At 43.7% G+C, this 25,023-nt stretch overlaps 1 protein-coding gene across 1 annotated transcript; it reads left to right on the forward strand.

The window, feature by feature from the left end:
* The first annotated feature begins 1,447 nt into the window (after nt 1-1,447).
* Nucleotides 1,448-23,731, forward strand: Psmd12 (proteasome 26S subunit, non-ATPase 12). The gene is made up of 11 exons (XM_036197980.1): nt 1,448-1,668; nt 9,819-9,878; nt 9,965-10,093; nt 11,116-11,223; nt 13,465-13,569; nt 16,621-16,770; nt 16,859-16,993; nt 18,918-19,030; nt 19,922-20,096; nt 21,341-21,418; nt 23,093-23,731. Exons 1-11 carry the CDS (start codon nt 1,561-1,563, stop codon nt 23,300-23,302), a joined length of 1,371 nt encoding a protein of 456 aa, XP_036053873.1. The 5' UTR covers nt 1,448-1,560; the 3' UTR covers nt 23,303-23,731.
* Nucleotides 23,732-25,023: the final 1,292 nt, after the last annotated feature.

A 25,023-nucleotide genomic window follows, 5' to 3' on the forward strand; every position in this document is an offset into this window, starting at 1 on the left:
GTAGTGTGGACATATAGTCATCTGTTTTGTTTTGTATTTTTTTAGACAGGATCTCACTATTTAACTCTGGATGACCTGTAACTCACTACATAGACCAGAATGACCTTGAATTCACAGAGATCCACACACCTTCTGCCTTCTGAGTGCTGATAAATTAGGCATGGACCAACAAGCCAAGCTCTCTGAAAGTCTTTTTGTTTGTTTTTTCAAAACAGGGCTTCTCTGAGTAACAGCCCTGGCTGTCCTGGAACTTACTTTATAGACCAGGCTGGCCTCAAACTCACAGAGATCTGATTGCCTCTGCCTCCTGAGTGCTGGGATTAAAGGCCTGTGCCACCACTGCCTGGCCTGAAAGGTTTTTTTGTTTTGTTTTTTTAAGGATCCTATGCTATTTCATAGAGATTCAGAGGGTGTAGATGATAAAACTCGTATGGGCCTTAAAAATTGTAATTTCCAGGCTAGAGTGATATAGTTCATCCAGTAAAGGCACCTACTGCCAAGCCTCAAGACCTGAGTTCAATCTCCAAGCCCCACAGGATGGAAGGCAAGACTGACTCCTATAAACTGTCCTCTGTCCTCCACACACGTGTACATAGACATATAACTAAATAAATGGAAAAAAATGGTAATAAAGCCAGGCAGCGTTGGCACACATGTGTACATAGACATATAACTAAATAAATGGAAAAAAATGGTAATAAAGCCAGGCAGCGTTGGCACATGCCTTTAATCCGAGCACCGGAGGGAGGGGGAGGCAGAGGCAGGCAGATCTCTGAGTTCTAAGCCAGTCTGGTTTACTGAGTGAGTTTCTGGACAGCCAGGGATACACAGAGAAACCCTGTCTTGAAAAACAAACAAACCAATAACAATAATAAAGAACTGCAATTTTCTTGGAAATGTGATCTGGGTTGTCTTAGGGATTCTTGCACGGTGGACTGAGTGAAAACGAAGAAACACTGCTTGCTATATTTCCGAGCTGCCTGCCACCTTTTCTCTCAGGAGCAAGTAGAAATCCCACAGATCAACGCAAGATTCTCAATCAGAGAAAGCCTTAGAATTTTTGTCTTCAGGGTCAGTTTTAGCCTCCTCACTCATTGATGAGAACACCGAACGCCAAGAAAAGTCAAGCGGCTCACCGACGGTTCTGGTAAATCGTGCTTCGAAGCAGCGGATGTCAGTGAGACTGTAAGAGATAGCCTGCTGGGCCACACTCTCTTCCCTCAGCCGTAGACACACACACCCGGAACCCAGCTCGGGCCAGGAGACTGGAGCCGCTAGCCCCGCCCCCAGCCCCGCCCCGCCCCCAGCCCCGCCCCGCCCCCAGCCCCGCCCCGCCCCCAGCCCCGCCCCGCCCATGCCTGGGCCTGCCCCCGCGCCATACGCCCCGCCTCCGGGGCGGTCCGCAGCACTGCCTGACTGGCGACCGGCTCAGAGGGCCTCACGGGGTCCTTCCCGCGGGCTTCCGACGCATTGCCTGAGTGGAAGTGCAGGCGGCTTCCGGTGTGAGTGACGAGTGGTGGCCGAAGCTGGGGGACAGCAGGGGACGCTTAGGCAGGGACCATGGCGGACGGCGGCTCGGAGCGGGCCGATGGGCGCATTGTGAAGATGGAGGTGGACTACAGCGCCACGGTGGACCAGCGCCTGCCTGAGTGCGAGAAGCTGGCCAAGGTGAGGGGAGGCCGGCCGGCTGTTGGCGGGCGCCAGGGGCTGAGTCACGGCGTGGAGCCTGCCCTAGGCCTCAGGGGGCCTGTGAGCTGGAGCGCGCATCCCTGGTGCCTTCCTAGCCCGGGTTGGGCCTGCTTGAGTGGGAGACCCCGGGTCTGTCCGCTCGGGAGTCCCCGCAACCCGAAGCCCCCCAAGCCCGAGATAGATGGTCACCTCTTTTGCATCGGAGTTGACGTCCAGTTTTAGTGCCTGCCGTTTGTTGGGACGCTAAGTAACGTTTGATTTATTTGGCTCTCAAGGTTCAGGCTGCATTAGAGAGTGGTTTTCATGTTACTGTGGCCCAATCAATTTACGACCTTAAATCGTTTATAAATCATGGCAGTGTGCCTGGTCTTTGACAAAGGTGAACCTGGAAAGTGGTAGTACAAATGTATGGACCCAGGACCCCAGGTATGATTGTGAGCCATCCAAGTGAGAGTTACTGGAACACAGAAGGAAGCTGTTAGTTCTTATGGGAGAGAAGCTGACATTTGTGTTGGGTTTGAGTAAGATTAAATAAAATGGAGATAGAGAAGAGTCGTTTCTAGAGAGGACGGTATAGGAAAGACAAGTGGGTATTAAAAATACAGAGACTGAGAGGGCAGAAAATGAATGTGTTTTGTGGCGCTAGGGATCAGACTTGGGGTCATGTACATAGTAGGCAAATGCTCTGCCATTGAGCTACACCATCAAACCTCCCTATCATAGAATAAGAACATACCTTGACCCAAACAACTCCACACTCTGTGCTATGTGTCAGGCAAGTTTTTATATCATTTTGTACATAAAGAAGGCGGGACTGAAAGTATTTTGCCCAAGGTTATAGTTAGTAATAGCCAGAATCAGGGATTCAAAGCTAGCTTTGCTCTTTAGATATGTTATTGGTTTTTGCTAAGGATTACACCTCCTTAAATTTCTTCTTTAGTTAGTGTTGAAAGTCACTTGATACAAAGGGTTGTTTGTTTGGACCTAAAGAGCTTATTAATTCATAAGTACAGAATGCAGTATATTCACAAAGCTGATTGACAGTGCTGATTTGAATGGGAAACCAGGAATAAGAATTTTAGTTTGTTTTTTTTTTAAATTTTATATATATGAGTGTTTTGCCTGCATATATGATTGTACACACATTGTGAGACACACACACACACCCATATTTGTGCTGGGACTCAAACCCAGGTCTTCTAGAAGAGCAGCCAGTGTTCTTAACTGCTGAACCATCTTTCCAGCCCCAGGAATATGGATTTTTATGTGAAATACTTCAATGTTTAGGAACTGGATGCTAATCTGTCTTAAAATGCTATTTGAACCAATGAGCTAAAGAATTAAGGAAACATGCCTGGAGGCCAAAGTCATCTCCTGAAGCCCCCTTTGAGGTTACTGGAACAGTGGTGTTTGTAGAAGGGAGAGACATCATTTGCTTTAGAAAGTACAACTACACTAGCCATGATAGCTCCCAGTTGCAATCCTAGTGTTTGGAAGAGGAATGTAGACAATGTTGCCCAAGAAAAGGCCACCTAGTCTGTATGCCACAGTTGCAAACTCAAGTGCCAGATGCCTTCCTGGGCAGTTGATGAGTAATGGATGTGATCAGAACAAAGACTCTTTGGGCCTGTTAAACTAGTTAAAATGTAAAACATTTGGATTCTGGAGGTTTGTGTGTGTGTTTAGCTTTTAAAGACGCAGTTGAAGCAAGGTGTGTGTGAGAGTTGTGCTGTTTTTTGTTTATGGATCAGTAAAGGAGACTTTGAGGCAGGAGGATATACTTTTTTTTTCCAGAACATAGTTTTAACTTTTAGATTTTTCTCAATCCTAGTTAATGTTTTGGATCTCTTTAAACACTTGTGCATTTTATTCTTTTCTCTTTTTTCTAATTTTTCTTCGAGACAGGCTCTTCTCCCTCTCTCTCTCTCTCTCTCTCTCTCTCTCCCTCTCCCTCTCCCTCTCCCTCTCCCTCTCCCTCTCCCTCTCCCTCTCCCTCTCTCTCCCTCTGTGTGTGTGTGTGTGTGTGTGTTGCTAGAGATTGAACCCAGAACATGCTAGGCAGGCACTGTACCACTGAGCTATCCTCCAGCCCTTTTAATGTTTTTGTTGTTGTTTTGTTTTGTTTTTCCAAGACAGGGTTTTGGCTGTCCTGGAACTTACTCTGTAGACCAGGCTGGCTTTGAACTCACAAGAGATTTGCCTGCCTCTGCCTCTGCCTCCCAAGTGCTGGGATTAAGGGCATGCACCACCACTGCCCAGCTCTTTTTAGGTTTTTAACAAGTTTTTTTTCTCCTTGCCCCTTTCCAGGGCTGGAGATTAAATCCTGGCACCTACATGTTAGGCAAGTACTTTTGCCACTTAATGTTACAGTTCTACTCTGGAATGTGTGGGACATTTTAGCACATGCTGTTTTATTTTTGTTTTGACCTCAATAACTATGAAGAAAATTTTGTTCTTTTTGTTTGTGAGAAGACTTAAAGTTCAGTGGTTTATTTTGGCTGATCAAGCTCAGGTCACCTGGCAACAAGAATAGTGATCAGTTTTTGCTGTAACTCATTTCCTGTTTAAAGGGCCATCAGTTCTGCATTTAATTTCCTTCAGACATTGTTTATTTCCAATGTAAAAGAAATTTGAAGGTAGAAATTGTGGGCATAGGTACTTGATGAGAATGTATCAGCTGTGGGGCTGGAGAAATGGCCCAACAGTTAGGAGCATTAACTGTTCTAGAGATCTGAAATCACTTTCCAGCACCCTGGTTTGGTGGCTCACTCTGGCTCCAGGGATCCCAACACTTTTCTAAAGTTACCCATACATGTGTGACACATATACACACAAATCAAAATGTTCAAAAATTTTTAAATCTTATTAGGAAGAAGAATGTAAATATATCTGATGAGAAAACCACATTTAGCAAAAAGCCTTGAAAGGGCAGACTGGCCAGATGGTGGTGGTGCGTGCCTTTAAACCCAACACTCATGAGGCAAAGGCAGGCGGATCTCTATGAGTTCAAGGCCAACCTGGACTACAGAGTTCCAGGACAGGACAGCCAAGGCTACACAGAGAAATCCTGTCTTGGGGGGTGCAGGGGCAGATTGAAGTCTAGAGCAGTAAACTTGCCAGTCTTGGTTGTTCCATTTCGCATCTCCTGCAGGCATGATCGAGAACAATTCTGTATTTCCATCCTAAAACACCTAGCTATGAAAATGTCAGCAGTGATAATCGAGATGTCCACTCTATGTTGTGGGCTTGTCTTTATAGCTAGTGATTTAATCTTACATGAATCCTAAGAGAGAAGGTGAGGGTCAGAGTTGTAGAGTATTTGTTGTAGAGTACTTTGTTTTTCCCAGGATTATACAGTGTTAAGACTGAAATGTAGAGCCAGCAGTCTGCCTCCACAGCCTGCACATACCTATTTCATTCTGATGCTTCTGTAATGACACATGAGGACCCAGAGGCAGGATGATGAGATGATAAAAGTCTCCTCACCTTGTGTTAACTCAGTCTGAAGGGACCTCTGAGCTGCAGATATTAGCAGTTCAGCAGTTGAGAGTGAGTGCAGAGGACTGTGGGTACTGGACTCATGGTTGGTTAGAGGCTGTTTACAGTCTTACATTGTAGTCTGTAGTCTTTGTTCTGCCCCTCCAGACTTTGTTTTCTTTCTTTCTTTTTTTATTTTTTATTTGCAGCCACCTGCAGCTGCTTTCTAAGTGAATATTAGCAATAAAAAGTGCATGAGGTATAGAACAGCTTAATGAGCTGGGCAGTGGTGGCGCACGCCTTTAATCCCAGCACTTGGGAGGCAGAGGCAGGTGGATCTCTGTGAGTTTGAGGCCAGCCTGGGTGGGCTACAGAGTGAAATCCAGGAAAGGTGCAAAGCTACATAGAGAAACCCTGTCTCAAAAAACCAAAACAAACGAACAGCTTAATGATTAAGTTTAAACAAGAGCCCTTTAAAAAAATAGATCCTGGGTTGGGGATTTAGCTCAGTGGTAGAGTGCTTGCTTAGCAAGAGCAAGACCCTGGGTTTGATCCTCAGCTTAAAAAAAAATAGATCCTATAAAGCTTTAAAATTCAGCTGTTGTGGTGACTTTGTATTAGTTCCTTGGTTATGGTGATATTTTATCTGATCCTCGGATAAATTTTATTGGGAGACACAGATAAAATATCACTACAGTTGGCACTCTCAGGATAATGGAGGCAAACTTAGAGAACCTACTGATGCCCAGCACTAACTGACATTGAGCAAACTCTGTAGACATGACCTCATCTACAGGCATTTCTAAAGAAGGAGAACAAGTCACACAGTTAGATGTTCTGACACCCTGGTGTTGGATGGCTGGTACCATCTTACTCCCTTGGAGTGGAGAAGCTGCCTGGAAGAGGTGGCATTTCAGGAGCTGTGTGAACAGAGAAGAAGAAGATGGTGGTCATGGGTTGAACATGGAGAAGTGGAAGGAAGAAGTGAGGTGGTTTTATTTATTTAAGGAAGTCGATGTAGTGTCCCTCAAACAGCACCTGCTTGGCAGCCATATTAACTTGTCACATCCTCCTTACTGTCACAGTCAAGAATTATAAGCCATCAAGATCTTCTGAATAGGTTTAACATGTCGTGTACAAGTTTTGGTATAAAGGAAGCTACAATTAAACAAGGGTCCAGGCCTAGGGCAACTCAGAGCCCACATGGTAGGTAGGAAATGTACACTAATCACTACTATATAAGATGTGAAAAGTTACCTTCAAGCAGTTTGAATAAGACTGGCCCCCATAGGTGCATATATTGGAATGTTTAGTTACCAGGGACTGAATCTATTTGACAGAATTAGAAAGATTAGGGGGTGTGGCCTGTTGGAGAAAGGGTGTTACCAGGGGTGAGCTTTGAGGTTTCAAAAAGCCAGTTCCAAGCCCAGAGTCTCTTCTCTGTGCCTGTGGATCAGGATGCATCTCTCAGCTACTCCTCCAGTACCTGCTTTATTGCTACCATGCTCCCTACTGTGATGATAAATGAACCTCTAAAACTGTAAGCAAGCCACAATTAAATGCTTTCTCTCAGAAGAGTTGCATTGGTAGGCTGAGCAGTAGTGGCGCACGCCCTTAATCCCAGCACTTGGGAGGCAGAGGCTGGTGGATCTCTGTGAGTTCAAGGCCAGCCTGGTCCAAAGAGAAAGTTCCAGGACAGGCTCCAAAGCTACACGGACAAACCCTGTCTCAAAAAAACAGAAACAAAACAACAAAACAAAACAGCATTGCTTTGGTCATGGTATCTCTTCACAGTAGTAGAACAGTAACTAAGACACTAAGCATGATGGCTCTCACCTGTAAGCTTGGCGTATGGAAGCCAGAGCAAGAGGATTATTGCAGGTTTGAGGATAGCCTGGTCTACAGAGTGAGACTCTGTCTCAAAAAGCCACAAAGGTATCTATAGAAGCAATAGTACATGTTTGACTAATGAAGCTTCCCGTTGAGCTACCATGATAAACAGCAGGGCCAGAATGTAAATTTCAGTGAGGTTACAAAGACAGTAAACAAACGTTAGAATGTAGTTCAGAGTCATTGCAAAGCAGAGCTGGTGGGGCCAGTATTAAATGAGGTGCTGGAGGGGGGATTTCAGAGAACACTAGCCAAGGACTCCTTTCCGAGAAGATGGCCTTTGATGTGGTTGATGCTGCAGTGCATGGTCCTTGACAGTGTGACCCCCCCTCCCCCCATGTAGGGTGCAGTTCCTTGGTGTCCTGCTTCTGAGTTACAGTGCCATGTACTCCTCTACACTCCACCTGATCACACTGACAGCCATCTTAGTGAATAAAGGATGTTTGGCATTTTAACTTTTTTTTTTCTACTTTATTTTCATATGCTAACCTGTTTCCTATAGAGAGTACTTTGAGCAAAGCACATTCATCAGAGCACAGGGAAGCAGTGTGCTGTGGTAGAAGGATTGGGGGACCAGGATGGGAAGAGCCTGGGCTCTGGTTCTGCTGATACTTCTGTGGCCCATCAAGTCCCTTAAACTTCTTGGTGACAGTCAAATTTGCAGCTGACTTCGTAACACTGATTCTTGACTTTTGTGACTCACTAGCCTTCCAGGTTTATCCATTATTTTACCCACTGTTGACCATTCAGCCATCCATGGTGAACATGGGATTCACAGGGACTCTCTGAACTAGAGTTCCTTTTTGCTTAGAAAGCATTGTTAAAACATGTTATTCCAAAAAAAAAAAAAGTTATTTGCTGGGTGGCAGTGGCGCACGCCATTAATCCCAGCACTATGGAGGCAGAGCCAGGCAGATCTCTGTGAGTTCAAGGCCAGTCTGGTCTACAGAGCAAGCTCTCCAGGACAGGCACCAAAACTACACAGAGAAACCTTGTCTCGAAAAGCCCCCCCCCCCCAAAAAAAAACCAATAAAACATGTTATATTCATGTCCCAGGTTTTAGTCTGAACAGTCTGTGCTGTGGTTTGACTAGGACTGTAGTTCAATAGTAAAATGTGTGCTCAACATATACGAGGCCCGTGGTCAAGTCCTAGCCCAACGTCCAGCAAAAGTTGTGTGTGTGTGTGTGTGTGTGTGTGTGTGTGTGTGTGTTACAGGTTATCCTGGAAATATGGGGCAAAATCCAAACATTAACTATGACCTAAATTCATAGCTCATAAAAGCTGTTAAATGGGAGTGGAGAGAAGGGGTCAACATTTATGAATTGTCTATGACTGTCACTAGAAAAACAGTGGGTGGGGTGCTAAGGGCACAGACCCAAGGCCTTGGGTATGTCAGAGAATGATTCTGCCACTAAGCCGCACCCCTGGCCCTTCTTCACTTTGAGACAAGGTCTTGCTAAATTGCCCAGGCTAGCCTCCGACTTGAATTCTCTCCACTCTGCCTGCTTCCCTCTCTGCTCTGCCTCTTGCCTGTCTTGCTCACTTCCCTCCTCTCCTCTCTCAACAGGGTATGTGTAGTCTGGATGAGCCTCTCCTTAAGAGAATGACTTTCAGGCTAGCTTGTGTGTATTTTCTTCAAAACATTTATTCTTCTATTCAGACTATTGAGTATCCTACCAGCTAAGAGTTCTGTACAGAACGAGATAAACAGGTATCACCACTCTGAGATGATAAATTAGAATGCAAAACAAAGACTTGGGGTTTTTCTCAGATGAGACATCATTGTAGTTACAGGTTCAATTTTTCTTGTGCTTCTTTACATCTTTTTTCTTTTTTGGGGGGGGGGGGTTGAGACAGGGTTTCTCTGTGTAGTTTCCTGGATCTCACTCTGTGGACCAGGCTGGCCTTGAGCTCACAGAGATCCATCTGGTTCTGTCTCCATTGTGCTGGGATTAAAGGTGTACACCATTGCTGCCCGGCTCTTCTCTACATCTTAAAAAAAAAAAAAAAAAAAAAGTTTGGGTCTGGGGTTGTTGCTCAGTTGGTAGAGTGCTTGCCTCACATCTGGACACTTAGTTCTGCCCCTAGCACCATATAAACCAGATGTGGTTATGTGTACCTGTAACTGTGGAAGCAAGGGAGTAGAAATTCAAGGTCATCCTTGCCTACCAAGGAAATTTGAGACCCAGCTTGGACTACACGATACCCTACCCAAAAAAAACAATCAAACAAACAAACAAAAAAATACATAGCCAGGTGATGGCGGTGCATGCCTATTTAATCCCAGCACTCAGGAGGCAGAGACAGGTGATCTCTGTGAGTTCAAGGCCAGCCTGGTCTAGAGAGCAAGTTCCAGGGCAGCCAAGGTACACAGAAACCCTGTCTTGGAAAACCATAAATGAATGAATGGATGGATGGATGGATGGATGGATGGATGGATGGATGGATGGATGGATGGATGGAGAAAGAAGGGGGAACAAAAGAAAAAGCTTATGTGCTGTGCTGGAATGTAGCTCAGTGGTAGAACACTTAATTAGATAAACGTGTACTCACACACGCAAGGTCCTGAGTGAGAATCTCTAACTTAAAGACTCCCCTGGGAAAGCAAGCCTTTCACAAATGGAGAGAAACCAAGCAAGCAGTAATGGATGACATGTTTCCTTTAGAATGGACATTGATTTCACCTTCCCAGAGGCTTGGGTCAGATGCTGGGTCTGTGTTGCTGGTGCTTCCATTGTTTATTGCTTTCTCTTGTTTCAGGAAGGACGGCTTCAAGAAGTCATTGAAACCCTTCTCTCTCTAGAAAAGCAGACCCGAACTGTGAGTAGATAGTAATGCAGACTGCTTTTACCAGTGATTGATTGGATGCTGCCCTGTTTACTTCAGATGTCTTTTCTTCCTTGCAGGCCTCTGACATGGTGTCCACGTCCCGCATCTTGGTTGCAGTAGTAAAAATGTGTTATGAGGCTAAAGAATGGGACTTACTTAATGAAAATATTATGCTTTTGTCAAAACGGCGGAGTCAGTTAAAACAAGTGAGTTCGTGATGCTTTAAAACCACAAAAGACTGGGCTAGAGAAATGACTGAGTGGGTAAAGACCCCTGCTGTGAGGCCTGACCACAAGACCCACATAGTGGAAGGAGGAGCTGACTCCTGCAAGTTGTCTTCAGACCTCCACCTGTGAGTCATGGCACAGACGCTCACACGCAAAACAAATAGAAATAAAAATTTTCCAAACAGTGTCTCTGCATTTCAATAAGGGCTTTTAGGAAAGTAATCTCTGAATTCATTGAAAATTTGTGTAACCTACTATGGGAGACCTGTCTCCACTTTTTCCCGTAGGGTACTCTTGAGCAGGGAGAAGTGAGAAATATTTAGATAGAAATATACAGGGAGAGAGACAGGTAGGAACACAGGATCACCTCAAGAGGGCCTGGGTCAAAACCCACCAGCCCTTCTGTCTCTTCTAAAGGGCTTTAAAGTAATGCCACGGGGTGGAGCAAAAGACCTCGCCCCAGCACAGCCAAGTGCAGACCGTTCCCTAATGCAGCCCTGTTGTGTAAAGCAAGCTCAAATCTCACTAGGAAACCTTTGTAGGCTCCCACAGCCTACAAATCTTCTGATTACATTCTAGAGATGGTTTGAAATTCTACTGGGATCTGTCTGTGTAATTTTCCCCCCCCAAGCTGGGTATGGTGTCACATGCCTTTAATCCCAGCATCAGGAGGGCTTCAGAGACAGATGGCTGGCTGGGAGTTTCAGGCTAGCCTAATGTACATAGAGAGTTCCAGACTAGCCAGAACTTCTTAGAGAGACCCTTTCTCATTTATTTATTATGTACACAGTGCTCTATCTGCACGTACCCCTGCAGGCCAGAAGAGGGCACCAGATCTCATTATAGATGGTTGTGAGCCACCATGTGGGTGCTGCTGGGAATTGAACTCAGGACCTCTGGAAGAGCAGCCAGGGCTCTGAGCCATCTCTCCAGCCCACAAAACTTTTTTTTCTGTTTGAAGAATGAATTTTGATTATGAATGGTTTATTGTATTTTATTAGGCTGTTGCAAAAATGGTTCAGCAGTGCTGTACTTACGTAGAGGAGATCACAGACCTCCCAGTCAAGCTGAGATTGATTGATACTCTACGGATGGTTACGGAAGGAAAGGTAAGTTGTGCTGGCCTGACTTCTCCCTGCAGTCAGTGAGGGTTATGTGCTGTTGTATTGTATGTCAGTATATTTGTGTGGTGATGTTGTTAGTTTTCCTTTTGTTTTATGACCAGATCTCTCTGTAGCCCTGGCTGACCTCACACTCACTATGTAGACCAGACTGGCCTCAAACACCTAGATAATCTTCCTCCCTTTGCCTCCTGAGTTCTAGGCTCAAAGGTGTATGACGTCATGCCAGGCTATATTTTATATTTTTTAAGGAATAAACAAAATGCTGTCACTTCAGTTCAACCATTGTTATTTTTGTATACTCATTTTTTTTTAAGATTGATTGATTTATTTTATTATTATATATACAGTATTCTGCCTGCATGTATCCCTACAGGCCAGAAGAGGGCACCAGATCTCATTACAGGTGGTTGTGAGCCATCATGTGGTTGCTAGGAATTGAACTCAGGACCTTTGGAAGAGCAGTTGGTGCAAGCGCCTCCTTTTGGGTTTTTTTGTTTTTGTTTTTCGAGACAGACTTTCCTGGAACTCACTTGGTAGCCCAGGCTGGCCTCGAACTCACAGAGATCCACCTGCCTCTGCCTCCCTAGCACTGGGATTAAAGGCATGCGCTAGCACCACCCGGCTCAGAATTAAGTGGTCTTATCCCAAAATTTCTGTAGCTTTTTTTAGGTAGGTATGTAAGGCGGAGGCAGAAAGAGCCTGAGACTGAGAAAAGGTCTCACTGTGTAGCCTACACTGGAACTTAACCTTCCTTTTGCCTTGACCTCTTGAGTAACTGGATTACATGACTTTAAAATGAGTCAAAATCTATATGGCCCAAGACATTATAGATATGAGGGGGGAAAGTGTGTGTGTGTGTGTGTGTGTGTGTGTGTGTGTGTGTGTAAAGATGATTAAGTGGACTTGCAATATGTCCCAGAGTACGATGCTTGCTGCCTAGCCAGATATCCTGAATTTGGTCCCTGGGACCCACAGATTCTCTGACTTGACTTCCAGGTGTGCTTCACAGCATTAGCATGCATGCACGAATAGATAAAGAAGTATCTGAATAGTTGATGTTACTGGAAATTCCGGTTTGGGAATAGGTGTGGAAGAGGTTGCTATAGATCACGAATGCTCATTTCTCAGGTTCTAAGTTATACTTACATTTTTGGTGTTTAATTTGATGGAAATTAAAAATCTAATTTTATAGCTACAAAAATTGCTAGCAAGCCAGGCGTAATGGTACGCACACCTTTATTCCCAGCACTCTACGCATTCCATGACAGCCTGTCTAAAAAAGGATAGCAGTGTTAATTATTGGCAAGATCAAGATTAGAGTGGATGGGGGTAGAAATAGTGTGCGTTGTGGCCCAGGCTAGCTTCAGACTGGAGGTCCTGCCTCAGTTTCCTGAGTATTGGGATTACAAGTAATGCTCCTTACCTGGCCTCAGGTATTTCTTAGTTTTGTATTTAATGATGAATTAGGCTTAGACAAAGTATGTCTTAGTGGCTGTGCACACATTTAGTGTAGATGAGAGCTTGAGTTCAGTTCACAACATCCAAAACAAAGAATGAATCTGGTTTAGAGCCTTGGTAGGATTCAGATGCTGAGCTTTCGATACAAGGTTTCCTTGTACAGCCCTGGATGTCCTGGAACACACTCTGTAATTGACCAGGCTGACCTCGAACTCAGAGATCACTTTCCTCTGCCTCCTGAGTTCTGGGATTAAAGGCTCGCACCACCACTGCTTGGCTCTTGCGAATCTTTTAAAGCCAGTTTCTGTTTTCTATGCCATTAGTACATCTTATGATCCTGTTACTTGTTAACAATAATTTTGTATTTAGTTTCCCAAAGCAAAATTGAAAAATACAGATGTTTTTTAAGTTATTTTACTTTATTTATATATATTGGGGGACAGTGCCCACAGGGGCCAGAAATGACTGTCAGATTCCTTGGATCTGAGGTTAAAGGCTTTTATGAGCCATCTGATGTGGATACTAGACTCCAAACTTCAGTCCTTTGGTACAGAGGTAGATTTTGAGCCAGTGAGCCATCTCTCCAACGTTGGAGAATGTTTTATAAATGTATTTGCTGTATCCTGACTCTGTGTGTAATGTCTCAAAGTGTGTGTGAATGATGGAGTGTGCAGCAGGATGAAGCTGTTAGTCCTAATAGTACAGTTCTGCCTTTGAAATGTTAACGTGTTTCTGTAAGAGTTTGATACTATCAATTTCCATTTGTAGATTTATGTTGAAATTGAACGTGCTCGACTGACTAAAACCTTAGCAACTATAAAAGAACAAAATGGAGATGTGAAAGAGGCTGCCTCCATCCTTCAAGAGTTGCAGGTAAACACTTTTGGGAGCTGGTAAACTTGATGCTGAGTTGGCAGTATTTTCTGATGGAAGTGGCTCATTTTAATGCGTCAATCACCAAGAGTAAGCATGCACACAGCACAGTGTTCTTTAGGCCCCTGGATTTTGCAAGCTAACCTGCTAAACACAATTTGAAGAAAAGTTAGCATCAACAGATTGGCCTTAGCTTTTGTGGAATTATTTGAACATTTGAGTTATTTAGAATTTAAGTAAATGCACTGCTTACTTTGCCTTAGGAATCTACAATTAAAATTTTTGGCTTTATTCTTAGTGAATGATCGATTAAAAGTAAATTTCTAGACTAAAATGGTTTGACAAAGGAAAATTGCCAGATCTGGGAGTCTAAAGAGCTCAGTGATGAGTGTTTCCCTGGCATACTGAACCCTGGCTTTGAAGACTGTGTTCACCAGGGCTCTCTAAAGACACAAACTGATAGAATGGATATGTGTATTGTCCCCTTTATAGAGCTAAACATTCTGAGAAAAGCCATGGAGTCTCATACCAGAAAATGTTACATGAACTGTGCTCAAAAAATTTAAGTCACTTTAGTGAATTCACACTCTATAGGATCTATCAGAGGCTCCTCATTAGGTTAAATAGGTTATTCTGACATTCCAACTGAGTTCCTTATCCAGCTGTACTAAAGGAAGGGAAAACTTGAAGGGTCTAGTGCCCTGCATTGCCTTCCTTCTCTGATCCTTTTTCCCTGGCCATTCCTAGAGCCTTTATATCAGTGGTTCTCCACCTTTGGGTCATGACCCCTTGGGAGGTCAAACAGCCCTTTCACGGGGTCACATGCCAGATATCCTGCATATCAGATATTTACATTATGATTCATAACAGCAGCAAAAACTACAGTTGTGAAGTAGCAACAAAAATAATTTTATGGTTGGGGTCACCGCAACATGAGGAACTGTATTGAAGGGTCACAGCGTTAGGAAGGTTGAGAACACTGCTGTATATACTTCATTCACTAACCTTCCACAGCACTTCTGTTTCCCCCATTTTCTAGCCAAGGAAACTGAACTTCTTGGATGTTAAATGACCAGCCTGAGGGCATTACCAAACTGAAATCTGGGTTTTTTTTTTGCCTTCAGAGTATCATAATCATCATTATGATTATGATTATGATTATTATTACTGGTTTCTGTATAGCCCTGGAACTATTACTGTACACTAGGCTTGTCCAGGTCTACCAGGATCCACCTGTCTACCTCCCAAGTGCTAGGATTACCCAGCTCACTAATATTTGGTATTCTTTTTTGTTTGCTTTAAGATGGGTTTTTTTTTTTTGTGTAGCCTTGTCTGTCCTAGAACTAGCTCTATAGATCAGGCTGGCCTAGAAGTCGCAGAGATCTGCCTACCTCTGCCTTTTTTTTTTTTTTTTTTTAAATCTAAGTTGTACTATTACCAATAAAGACTCAGGAGTCAGATTTTAGGGTGAAAACCTGGTAGATCCAAGAGGTGGTAGAGGAACAACCAGCTGACCTTCCCTTTTTTTCACCAGAGACCTAGCAATCATATCTTTCCACCCATTCCAGACCAAAAAGATGGCAAAAATCTCTGAAGTCCCTCCGTACTACTTCCTGTATGTCTCTATCCATTTTCCTGACGCCTTCATACTCTCTGTGGCTAATTCTTGTAACCTAGACTCCAGCTCTGCCTACTGATCCAAGGTTTTTGTGTGTGTGTGTGTGTGTGTTTCTGTTCTTTCGAGACAGGGTTTCTCTATGTAGTTTTGGAGCCTGTCCTGGATCTCGCTCTGTAGACCAGGCTGGCCTTGAACTCACAGAGATCCTCAAGGATCTCTCAAGAGTTTCACAGTGCTATAAATAACCGCAATACATGCACCACCAGAGCTGGAGAGACGGCTCGGTGATTAAGAGTACTGGCTGCGCTTCTAAAGGACCCAGATTTAATTCCCAGCATCCATATGGCAGTCACAACTGTCTGTAACTCCAACTACAGGAGATCTGACACCTCACACAGACATACATGCAGACAAAACATGCAGAATAAAATAAAAATATACAAATAATTAAAAAAACAAACTGCACCACCACTGCCCAGGTATATTTGGCATTCTTTACATGACAAAGCTGTGCTGAAAACAGACTATTTGTTTGCCAGGATTTAGGAATAAAGAAACTTTGTGACTAGGAAAGGATGGCATGAGTGGGTTTGAGTCTTCATTGTGATAGTGGTTACACAAACCCTTACATATATTAACGTGGGATTTTACACTAATGAGTAAACTCCATTCTTTTGTATCTTAAAAATTTATTTTATGCCGGGCAGCGGTGGCGCACGCTTTAATCCCAGCACTTGGGAGGTAGAGCCAGGCGGATCTCTGTGAGTTCAAGACCAGCCTGGTCTACAGAGCAAGATCCAGGACAGGCTCCAAAGCTACACAGAGAAACCCTGTCTCAAAAAGCTTTAAAAATAAATAAATAAATATTTATTTATTTATTTACTTTATTTTGCTGGGTATAGTGGTGCATATCTTTAATCCCAGTATTTGGGAGACAGAGACAGGTGGATTTCTGTGAGTTCAAGGCCAGCCTGGTCTACAAAGTTCCAGGATAGCCAGAGCTACATAATGAGACCCTGTCTTGAAAACACCATTTTGTGTGTGTGTGTGTGTGTGTGTGTGTGTGTGTGTGTGTGTGTGTGTGTGTGTATAGAGGGGGAGGGGAATAGAAAGAGAGAGAGGAAGGAAGGAAGGAAGAAAGAAAGGTATGTGTTGGTGCACACAAGTGTTCATGGAGAAGAGGTTATCGGATCCCCCAGACCTGGAGTTAGAAGCAGTTTTGAGGCACCTGAAATGGGTGCTGGGTACAGCACTTGGGTCCTGTGTAAGAACATCAAGCACTTTTTATTGCTGAGCTAGATCTCTAGCTCCATAGCTTGCTTTTTGTATCATCGCCAACACTGTACAAATATGAAGAGTTAATATTTGACCTGGCTAAATGTTTTAAGATCCACTAAGTGAATTGAAACTTATTTGAGGAATTGCTCTGCTAGGTGGAAACCTATGGGTCCATGGAGAAGAAGGAGCGAGTGGAGTTTATTCTGGAGCAGATGAGACTCTGTTTAGCCGTGAAGGATTACATTCGCACACAGATTATTAGCAAAAAAATCAACACCAAATTTTTCCAGGAAGAAAATACAGAGGTGAGCGTTGTCTCTGCACAGTGTATTTACATTCAAAGTGCTGAGCTGGGAGCCAGAAGCCCAGCTTATTTTTGTCAATTTCTTTCAGAACTTGAAGTTGAAGTACTATAACTTAATGATTCAGCTGGACCAGCACGAGGGGTCCTACCTGTCGATTTGTAAGCACTACAGAGCCATCTACGACACTCCCTGCATTCAGGCAGAGAATGAGAAGTGGCAGCAGGTAAGGAGGCCCACAATGATGCTGAAGCAAGAACGGCTAAAAGGCTAGGGTGCAGCCCAGTCTGGACCCTTATCTGGCTGGCAGAAGGTCGGGTTTGATTCCTAGCATGGGGAATAAAAGTGAAAGGATAACTTATATCTTGCCTGTTTTTACATCACTAACGGCCATGATGATGTGCCCTGTAGTGCTGCTTTCTGTTGTGTCAGATTAAATGGGACCATATTGGAAAAAATCCTGAACATGCCCACTAGGTTACAGATAACAATTACTTTGGGAAGTTGTTGTTATTGTTGTTGTTTTGGTTTGGTTTTTTTTTTTTTTTTTTTTTAGGTTTCTCGAGACAGGGTTTCTCTGTGTAGCTTTGCGCCTTTTCTGGAGCTCACTCTGTAGCCCAGGCTGGCCTCGAACTCACGGAGATCCACCTGGCTCTGCCTCCCGAGTTCTGGGATTAAAGGCGTGCACCACCACCGCCTGGTGTTATTGTTGTTTTTAAGGCTCCTGTTCCCTGTTTTCTGAGGCAGTCTCATGTATGCCAGACTAGCCTCAAACTCTGTGTAGTCAAAGCTAGCCTTTAACTCCTGATGGTTCTGCATCCACCTCCCTCTACTGGAACTGAACATGTGCACCACCAGAGCCAGCTGCTGTAAAAACTGCTTTAAAAGATGAGAGGATCACAGCAAGTGTAGGCCAGCCTGTCCTACATAGTGAGTTCCATGCCAGCCACAGCAGCTTATTGAGGCCTTGGCTTTTTAAGGTAAAGAAAAAGATAGGGTGCTTGTGCCTGTGTGTAATGTTTATGCTCACTTACAACACAACTTTCCTTTATACATTGGTCCAAAGAATTTTTTTTAATTCATTTGAGGCCCTGCAAAATAGATTCAGTGAATAAAGGCACTTCCCACAAAGCTGATGGCCAGAATTTGATTCTCAGAACCCAGGAGTCAGAAGAAGGAGAGAGTCGGCTGCTACAAGTAATTCTCAGACCTACACACATAAACTAAAGAAACTTCTTTTTAAAGTCAGAAATGGCTGAATAGAACTCCATTTGTTTTATTAGTTTACACACATATTATTTGCTTTTGTTTCTCTGTGTAGCCTTGGCTATACTGGAACTCATTCTGTAGATGAAGCTGGCCTTGAACTCACAGAGCTCCATCTGCCTCTGCTTCCTGAGTGCTGGGATTAAAGTTGGGCACCACCACCAAATATTTTTTAAAAGTCAGCCGAAGTAGTAATTCAAGTTAGAAAAGATTGTAACAGGGCTGGAAGATGGTTCAGCAGTTAAGAACACTGGCTGCTCTTCCAGAGGTCCTAGGTTCAATTCCCAGCAACCACATGGTGGCTCACAACCATCCATAATGAGATCTGGTGCCCTTTTGTGGCCTGCAGGCCAGAATAATAAATAAATCTTTTGAAAAGAAAGAAAGACAGAAAAAAAAGATTGTAACAGTTTCATGAAATTTATGTAAAAGGTGGCTTGTGGGATGTTGTTTTTTGTTGCTTTGTTTTTTTCCCTTCTGAGATGTTTTGTGTTTTTCCAGAAAGGGTTTCCAGAATCCCTGTCCTGGAATCCCCTCTTTAGACCGGGCTGGCCTCACAGAGATAGGCCTGCCTCTGTTTTCAGAACGCTAGGATTAAGGGCATGCACCACCACTGCCCAGCTCCCTTCTAAGACTTCAATTTTTTTTTGGAGACAGGGTCTGAAACTTCCAATGTAGACAACACTGACCTAAAACTAACAGGTCTACCTGCCTCTGCCTCCCGAGTACACGGATTAAAAAGTATACTCCACCATGTGTGACCCCTTCTAAGACTCTTTGAGTTTAAAATAGAAATTAGAATTTACAGCTATTTCAATCTTTGCTTTTTCTCAATCCCATTATAGTTCCAGTCACACATAAGCTGTTGTTTTCTACTTTTTTAGGCCCTGAAAAGTGTTGTTCTCTATGTTATCCTGGCTCCTTTTGACAATGAGCAGTCAGATTTGGTTCACCGGATAAGTAGTGACAAGAAGCTGGAAGAAATTCCCAAGTACAAGTAAGTTCCATTACTGTGACAATCCACTCAAGATGGTCCTCCACCCATGCAGTGGCTGCTGCTAGATTGGAATAGACTGTGATAGTGCCAAGTTAGTGTTGCCACAAACACTAATGTATCTATATTGTGTGTGTGTGTGTGTGTGTGTGTGTGTGTGTGTGTTTATATATAGTGAGAGGATAGGGAGCTCACTGTCAAGCCTGGCTTAGCAGCTTTTGGTTAGTCATCCCTTTTTAAAGGTCTTATCACTAATAGCCTGTACCTCATGATTTTCAAGAGTATGTCCATCTGGAGCATGTCATATGTAAACAGACATTTCTTCTCAAGTGATGGGATTCTTTTTTTTTTTTTTCCTCATCTGTTCAAGACAGGGTTCCTTTGTGTAGCCCTTACTGTCATGGAACTCACTCTGTGGACCAGGCTGGCCTCAAACTCACAAAGATGCACCTGCCTTTGCCTCCCAAGTGCTGGGATTAAAGGTGTGTGCTGCCACCACCCTCCTGACTCATTTTCTTATACTTGGTCACAAGTTTAACATTTGAGACTTCTCAGGCTACATTCCAGTCCACAAGGTCACGTGGAATTTTCTACTTGTTACATCATGTCAGCACCCAGAAAGTTTCAGGTTTGTGGCTTAGTGAGTAATGGTGCTTCAGAGCCTGGCAGCCTCAGTTCACCCCCACAACCCCATGGTGGAAGCAGAACCAACTCTCACAAATTGTCTTCTGACATACTCTACACCATGGAATCCGTGCTCCCTCACACACATCAGTAATAAATATGATAAGGATGTTTCTGGTTGGGGAGCACTTGCTTAGACTTGGGGCTTGAGATTAACACCACTAACCCTGTTAGGCAGATCCGAAACACTGAATTGCATGCACTTTACAGGGATCTGCTGAAGCTCTTTACCACAATGGAACTGATGCGCTGGTCCACACTTGTTGAGGACTATGGGGTGGAGCTACGGAAGGGCTCCCCTGAGACCCCCGCAACTGATGTTTTCAGCTCTACGGAAGAAGGTGAAAAAAGGTGGAAAGACTTGAAGAACAGAGTCGTGGAACATGTAAGAACCAGGCAGTTGGCTGGCTCTCATTTGACCTTTTGGGTTGTCTTAGAACTAAGAGTAGATGAATTTGAGCATAAACCACTCCTTTCTGTTGAAGGGGTGTGGAAACAAGGTCTCATGCAGCCCTGAGGAGCCTAGAATTCACTGTGCTAGCCAGGCAGGCTTTGAATTTGCTCTGATCCTTCTTCCTCTGCCTCCCAAGTACTAGGATTACAAGTTCAAGCCACCAGGCCCAGCTATAAGCTTTTTTGTTTTTAATTTTTATTTATTTATTTATTTACTTTTTTGTTTTTGTTTTTTGAGACAAGGTCTCTATGTAGCCCTGGCTGTCCTGGAATCCACTTGTATACTAGGCTGGCCTTGAACTCAGAGATGCACCTGTCTCTGCTTCTGTTAGGATTAAACATGTGTGCCACCACCATCTGGCTAGAATCCAGAATTTTAAAGGCAGACATAATGGTTCACACCTGTAATTCGAGAGGAAGAGGCACTATGATCTGTTGTTCAAGCTACATAGTAAGTTTGAGGGCAACCTGTGCTATAAGAGACCCTTAAAAAAACAATCAGTGAATCAGGCCATTGATTGTGTCCAAAGAGCAAAGGAAAGGTAGAGTTGAGACTCTAGAGCACCTCAGGCTTCCCAGAGGCTCCTCTTGCTTTCAGCCTTGCTGGACAGCGGAAAGGCCTCTTCAGAGCTCACTTCTCTCCCTGAGTCCTGCTGTTTTGCTAAGAACACTGGTGTTGATGAGTAATAGGAGAATCTTTATCTAACTTCACATTCCCCATAGAAACGAGGAAATGTAATTGCTTTGTGTGGTTTGTTTGTTTGTTTTGTCTTGTTTTGTTCAGGTAGGGTCTTGTGTAACCTAGACTGGCCTTCCAAGTCCTTATGTGGTAGACCAGTAGTGCCATTAATACAAGTATTGAAATTTCTATTGTACAGGTCATCCTGGTCTCCATGGAGTTTCAGACCTGCCAGGGCTACATAATGAGATGCTGTTTCAGTAAATAAATGAATAAATGATCCATCAATAAAATACTAAGTTCACAAAGAACTGCAGAAGCCAATCTTTACCTGAGGGTTCAGTTTTTCCTTTGAAATTTAGAAAGCTTCTTTCTACCGGAGAATCTATGGAAAAAGCAACAGCTCTTGAGTCCCATGTTGCCAGGAAACTTAGCTGTATATGTAAACAGCTGGATTTTCAGCCCTGCTAATGACTGTTGTGTGTATCTTGTCACAGAACATCAGAATTATGGCCAAGTACTACACCCGGATAACAATGAAAAGGATGGCACAGCTTCTGGACCTCTCTGTGGATGTGAGTATGAACGTGTGTCAGTCACCTCGTGGACGGGGAGTGAGAAAACAGTAATCACTGCTGGTGATTACTTGATTAGACACAAGTTCTCTCTCCATCTTCCTACCTCAGCCTCCCAAGTACTGGATTTCAGACATGCACCATCACCTCTGGCTTTTATTAAATTTGGGTCATTTAAAGTGTTCCAACTATCTCGAATACCTTTTAAAAAATAGCCAAAAGGAAAAATGTAAAGTTACATTAATATTGTTTGTGCTAGCTGGACCTTCACTTGGAGGTCTGGGAATCTAAATTCAATCCCTAGTGGTCGTCGTCCCCAAAACCAAATTTACATTGATTAATTTGGGAGGCAGAGCCAGGCGGATCTCTGTGAGTTCCAGGAAAGGCGCAAAGCTACACAGAGAAACCCTGTCTCAAAAAGCCCCCCCCAAAAAAAAATTTAGAAAAACATACTGCATGAATAATATTTGTGAGGAAGACTGGACTGAATTCACTGGAATGGCTTCAGGGCTTATTGGAAGAGTAGTGTGGTCACGTTTGTATGTACATTGACAGAACAAAGAGATGCAGTGGCATACCTATAATCCCAGCACTTGGGGAACAGGAGGATCTGGAGTTTAATGACCCCTTCTTCCACGTGTTAATTTGAGGCCAGCTTGGCATACATGAGACCCTGCTTGCAAAAGCGGGGGAAAGATGTAGGAATTAATAGCCTGAGAAGCATAGCAAAGTGGCTATTGTAATAGTTCATCTGAAAAAGGAGAGCTCTTGATTGGCTGGTTTGTTCTTGTAGAAGAGGACACCAAAATAGTGTTATCTGTGGCCTTGTAGTTGCCTTTAAGACTTAAGTGGGATGGCTCATGCCTTTAATCCCAACACTCGGGAGGCAGAGCCAGGTGGATCTCTGTGAGTTCGAGGCCAGTCTGGTTTCCAAAGCCAGTTCCAGGAAAGGTGCAAAGCTACACAGAGAAACCCTGTCTTGAAAAACAAAAAAAAGGGGGGGGGGGAGACAAGGACTGGAGGGATGGCTCAGCAGTTAAGAGCACTGGCTGCTTTTCCAGAGGTCCTGAGTTCAAGTCCCAGCACCCACATGGTGGCTCACAACCACTTGTAACTAAAGTCCCATGGGATCTGATTCCCTCCTCTGGTATGCAGACATGCGAAGAAAATACTTATATACACAAGATACATAATAAATAAAGCTTTAAAAGGGGGTCGGGAGAGTCAGTTCATCGTTGATACTACCCTTCTCTATTACCACCAAGGGAAATCTACAGGGTCATATTTAGATTCAGATGGAGACACTCAGATGTGGTGTGTGTTGGTTGGTGGCAGAGTCTAGCCTTTTCCACTCCCTGGTTTCATTGTTAACTCTATATTTGCAATTGGTGTCGAAATATACCACATTTCTGTTGTCTGAATATATAGCCCAGGCTGCCCTCCGACTCCTGATCTTACCTCAACCTCCCTGGTGCTGGGAGCTGTCGACACACCTGATAGGAGACTCACTCTCTCTTCTCTCGGTAGATGATCAGGTGTTGTAAGTACGTCATTATGGTCAGCAGTTGGTAATCAACTGTCAGTGATCTTAGCCTGTGTATTCATGGGTGAAGAATTTTCAGATGTTCCTCTCTGTAATCATCCGTCTTAATCTAATTTATCTGTCTCTCACAGGAGTCAGAGGCCTTCCTCTCGAATCTAGTCGTCAATAAGACCATCTTTGCTAAAGTAGACAGGTTGGCTGGAGTCATCAACTTCCAGAGGCCCAAGGATCCAAATAATTTATTAAATGACTGGTCGCAGAAACTGAACTCGCTGATGTCTCTGGTTAACAAAACAACACACCTCATAGCCAAAGAAGAGATGATACATAATCTCCAGTGAGGCCTGGATGCTTTTAGAAAAGACACAGAATTGGAGGTCATTAAAAAAGAAAGACTGATTTTATGGTGTATATGTTGTTCTTTTCTTACTCTTGCTTTTTTCTAAAATTTTAAGATAGTGAATGTGTTTGAGCCCCTCTGCCTTTTCCTCTCCCCGGTTTCCTGGTAACTGTGCTTTGCAGTTGGTGCAGAGATGTTCCACATTTCCAGTGTCTGAAGACGGAAAGTTTGTGCCTCACCTTACCTGAGTATGTTCCTACCGTTTGTTTTCAATCACCTGACAACTCCGTAACAATAATAAAACAGGACTTGTGTGTTAGCTCCTGAAGCTGTCTCTGCTTAGAGGGCTAGTGATTCAACAGTGTCTCTAAATAATTGTGTCATAGCTATTGATGACTTACTAGAATAAAAAACAACATAGAACATTGGATGATCTTCTGCATGGAGCTGTGCTTTGTGTTTTGATACTGTGCCAGGATTCTAGCCAGAATGCATTTAGAATGATCTCACAGAATACAAGAGATCTTCCCCTCAAACTTCTCTGGGTTGGAGGATGAAGACCTTGAACTTGGGATCCTCCTTCCTCTACTTCTCAAGTGCTAGGATTGCAGGTGGTGCTGGAATTGAACCCTGGGCTAACATGCTAAGCAATCACTACACCAGCTCAGTTTCATCCCCAGTCCCATGATCTAGCTTCAGTCACTACAGTTTGACTCTGCTGTGCCCCTCTTACCTCCTTCAGTGTTAGGTCTGTTCTGAGGTAGTGGTATGTAGTCCAGACCTTAGACTCCTGATGTTCTTGCCTCCACCTCCCAGGAACTAGGTTTCAGGTGTGCACTCCTAAGCCCAGCTTGATCAGATTTTAACCAAGTCAGATGATACCACATTGACTGTTTTCTGTTAAATCATGTTACAGGAGTTATTCCTGGTGGTTTGGGGTAGGGGCTGTTCATCTTTTCCCTGCACTTCCTTTGTGGGAACTGAAGTTTAACATATCTTTGTTATGCAAGAAGCCTGGCCCAGAACCTCACACATGCTAGGTAAGTTCTTGCCTGTGAACTAAACCTGGCCTTATGTTTTTGTTCTTGTTTGTGGACAGGGTCTCACTAAGTTGCTCAGGCTAGCCCTGAACTCACTTTAGCTGAGCAGGCCTTGAACTTGGAATCCTGCATAAACTGGCCGCCAAGTAGCTCGGATCATAGACTGTGCCACCAGACGGGGCTGGTCAAGTGTCACTCTTGAACAACTTAACTGCCCCAGACTTCATGTTCTGTCCTCAACATGCCAAATCCATCATCTCTGTAAGATACTCAGTTCCATGACCTGTTCTAGATCACCTAATTGCTTTTTAATGCTTTAGAATGATTGAAAGGCTTAAGCCCACCCTCATAGTAGACATTATGGTTTAATTTTTTTATATAGAATTAAAACAAAGGTAGTTTTATTGTCAACATCTGAGATCAATTAGTATAAGCAGTTTTGGGTTTCAGACAAAATAGAAACAATGATAGAAAGTTATTTAAGGCCAGGCGGTGGTGGTACACGCCTTTAATCCCAGCACTCGAAGGCAGAGCCAAGAGGGATCCAGGAAAGGCGCAAAGCCTCACAGAGAAACCCTGTCTCGAAAAACCAAAAAAAAAAAAAAAGTTATTTAAGGTTTTTTGTTTTTTGTTTTTTTTTTTTAATGAAGTATGACATATGGCTTTTGGAAAAGTAGAAATG

Source organism: Onychomys torridus, chromosome 8 (assembly GCF_903995425.1).
Source record: "Onychomys torridus chromosome 8, mOncTor1.1, whole genome shotgun sequence".
NCBI lineage: Eukaryota > Metazoa > Chordata > Mammalia > Rodentia > Cricetidae > Onychomys > Onychomys torridus.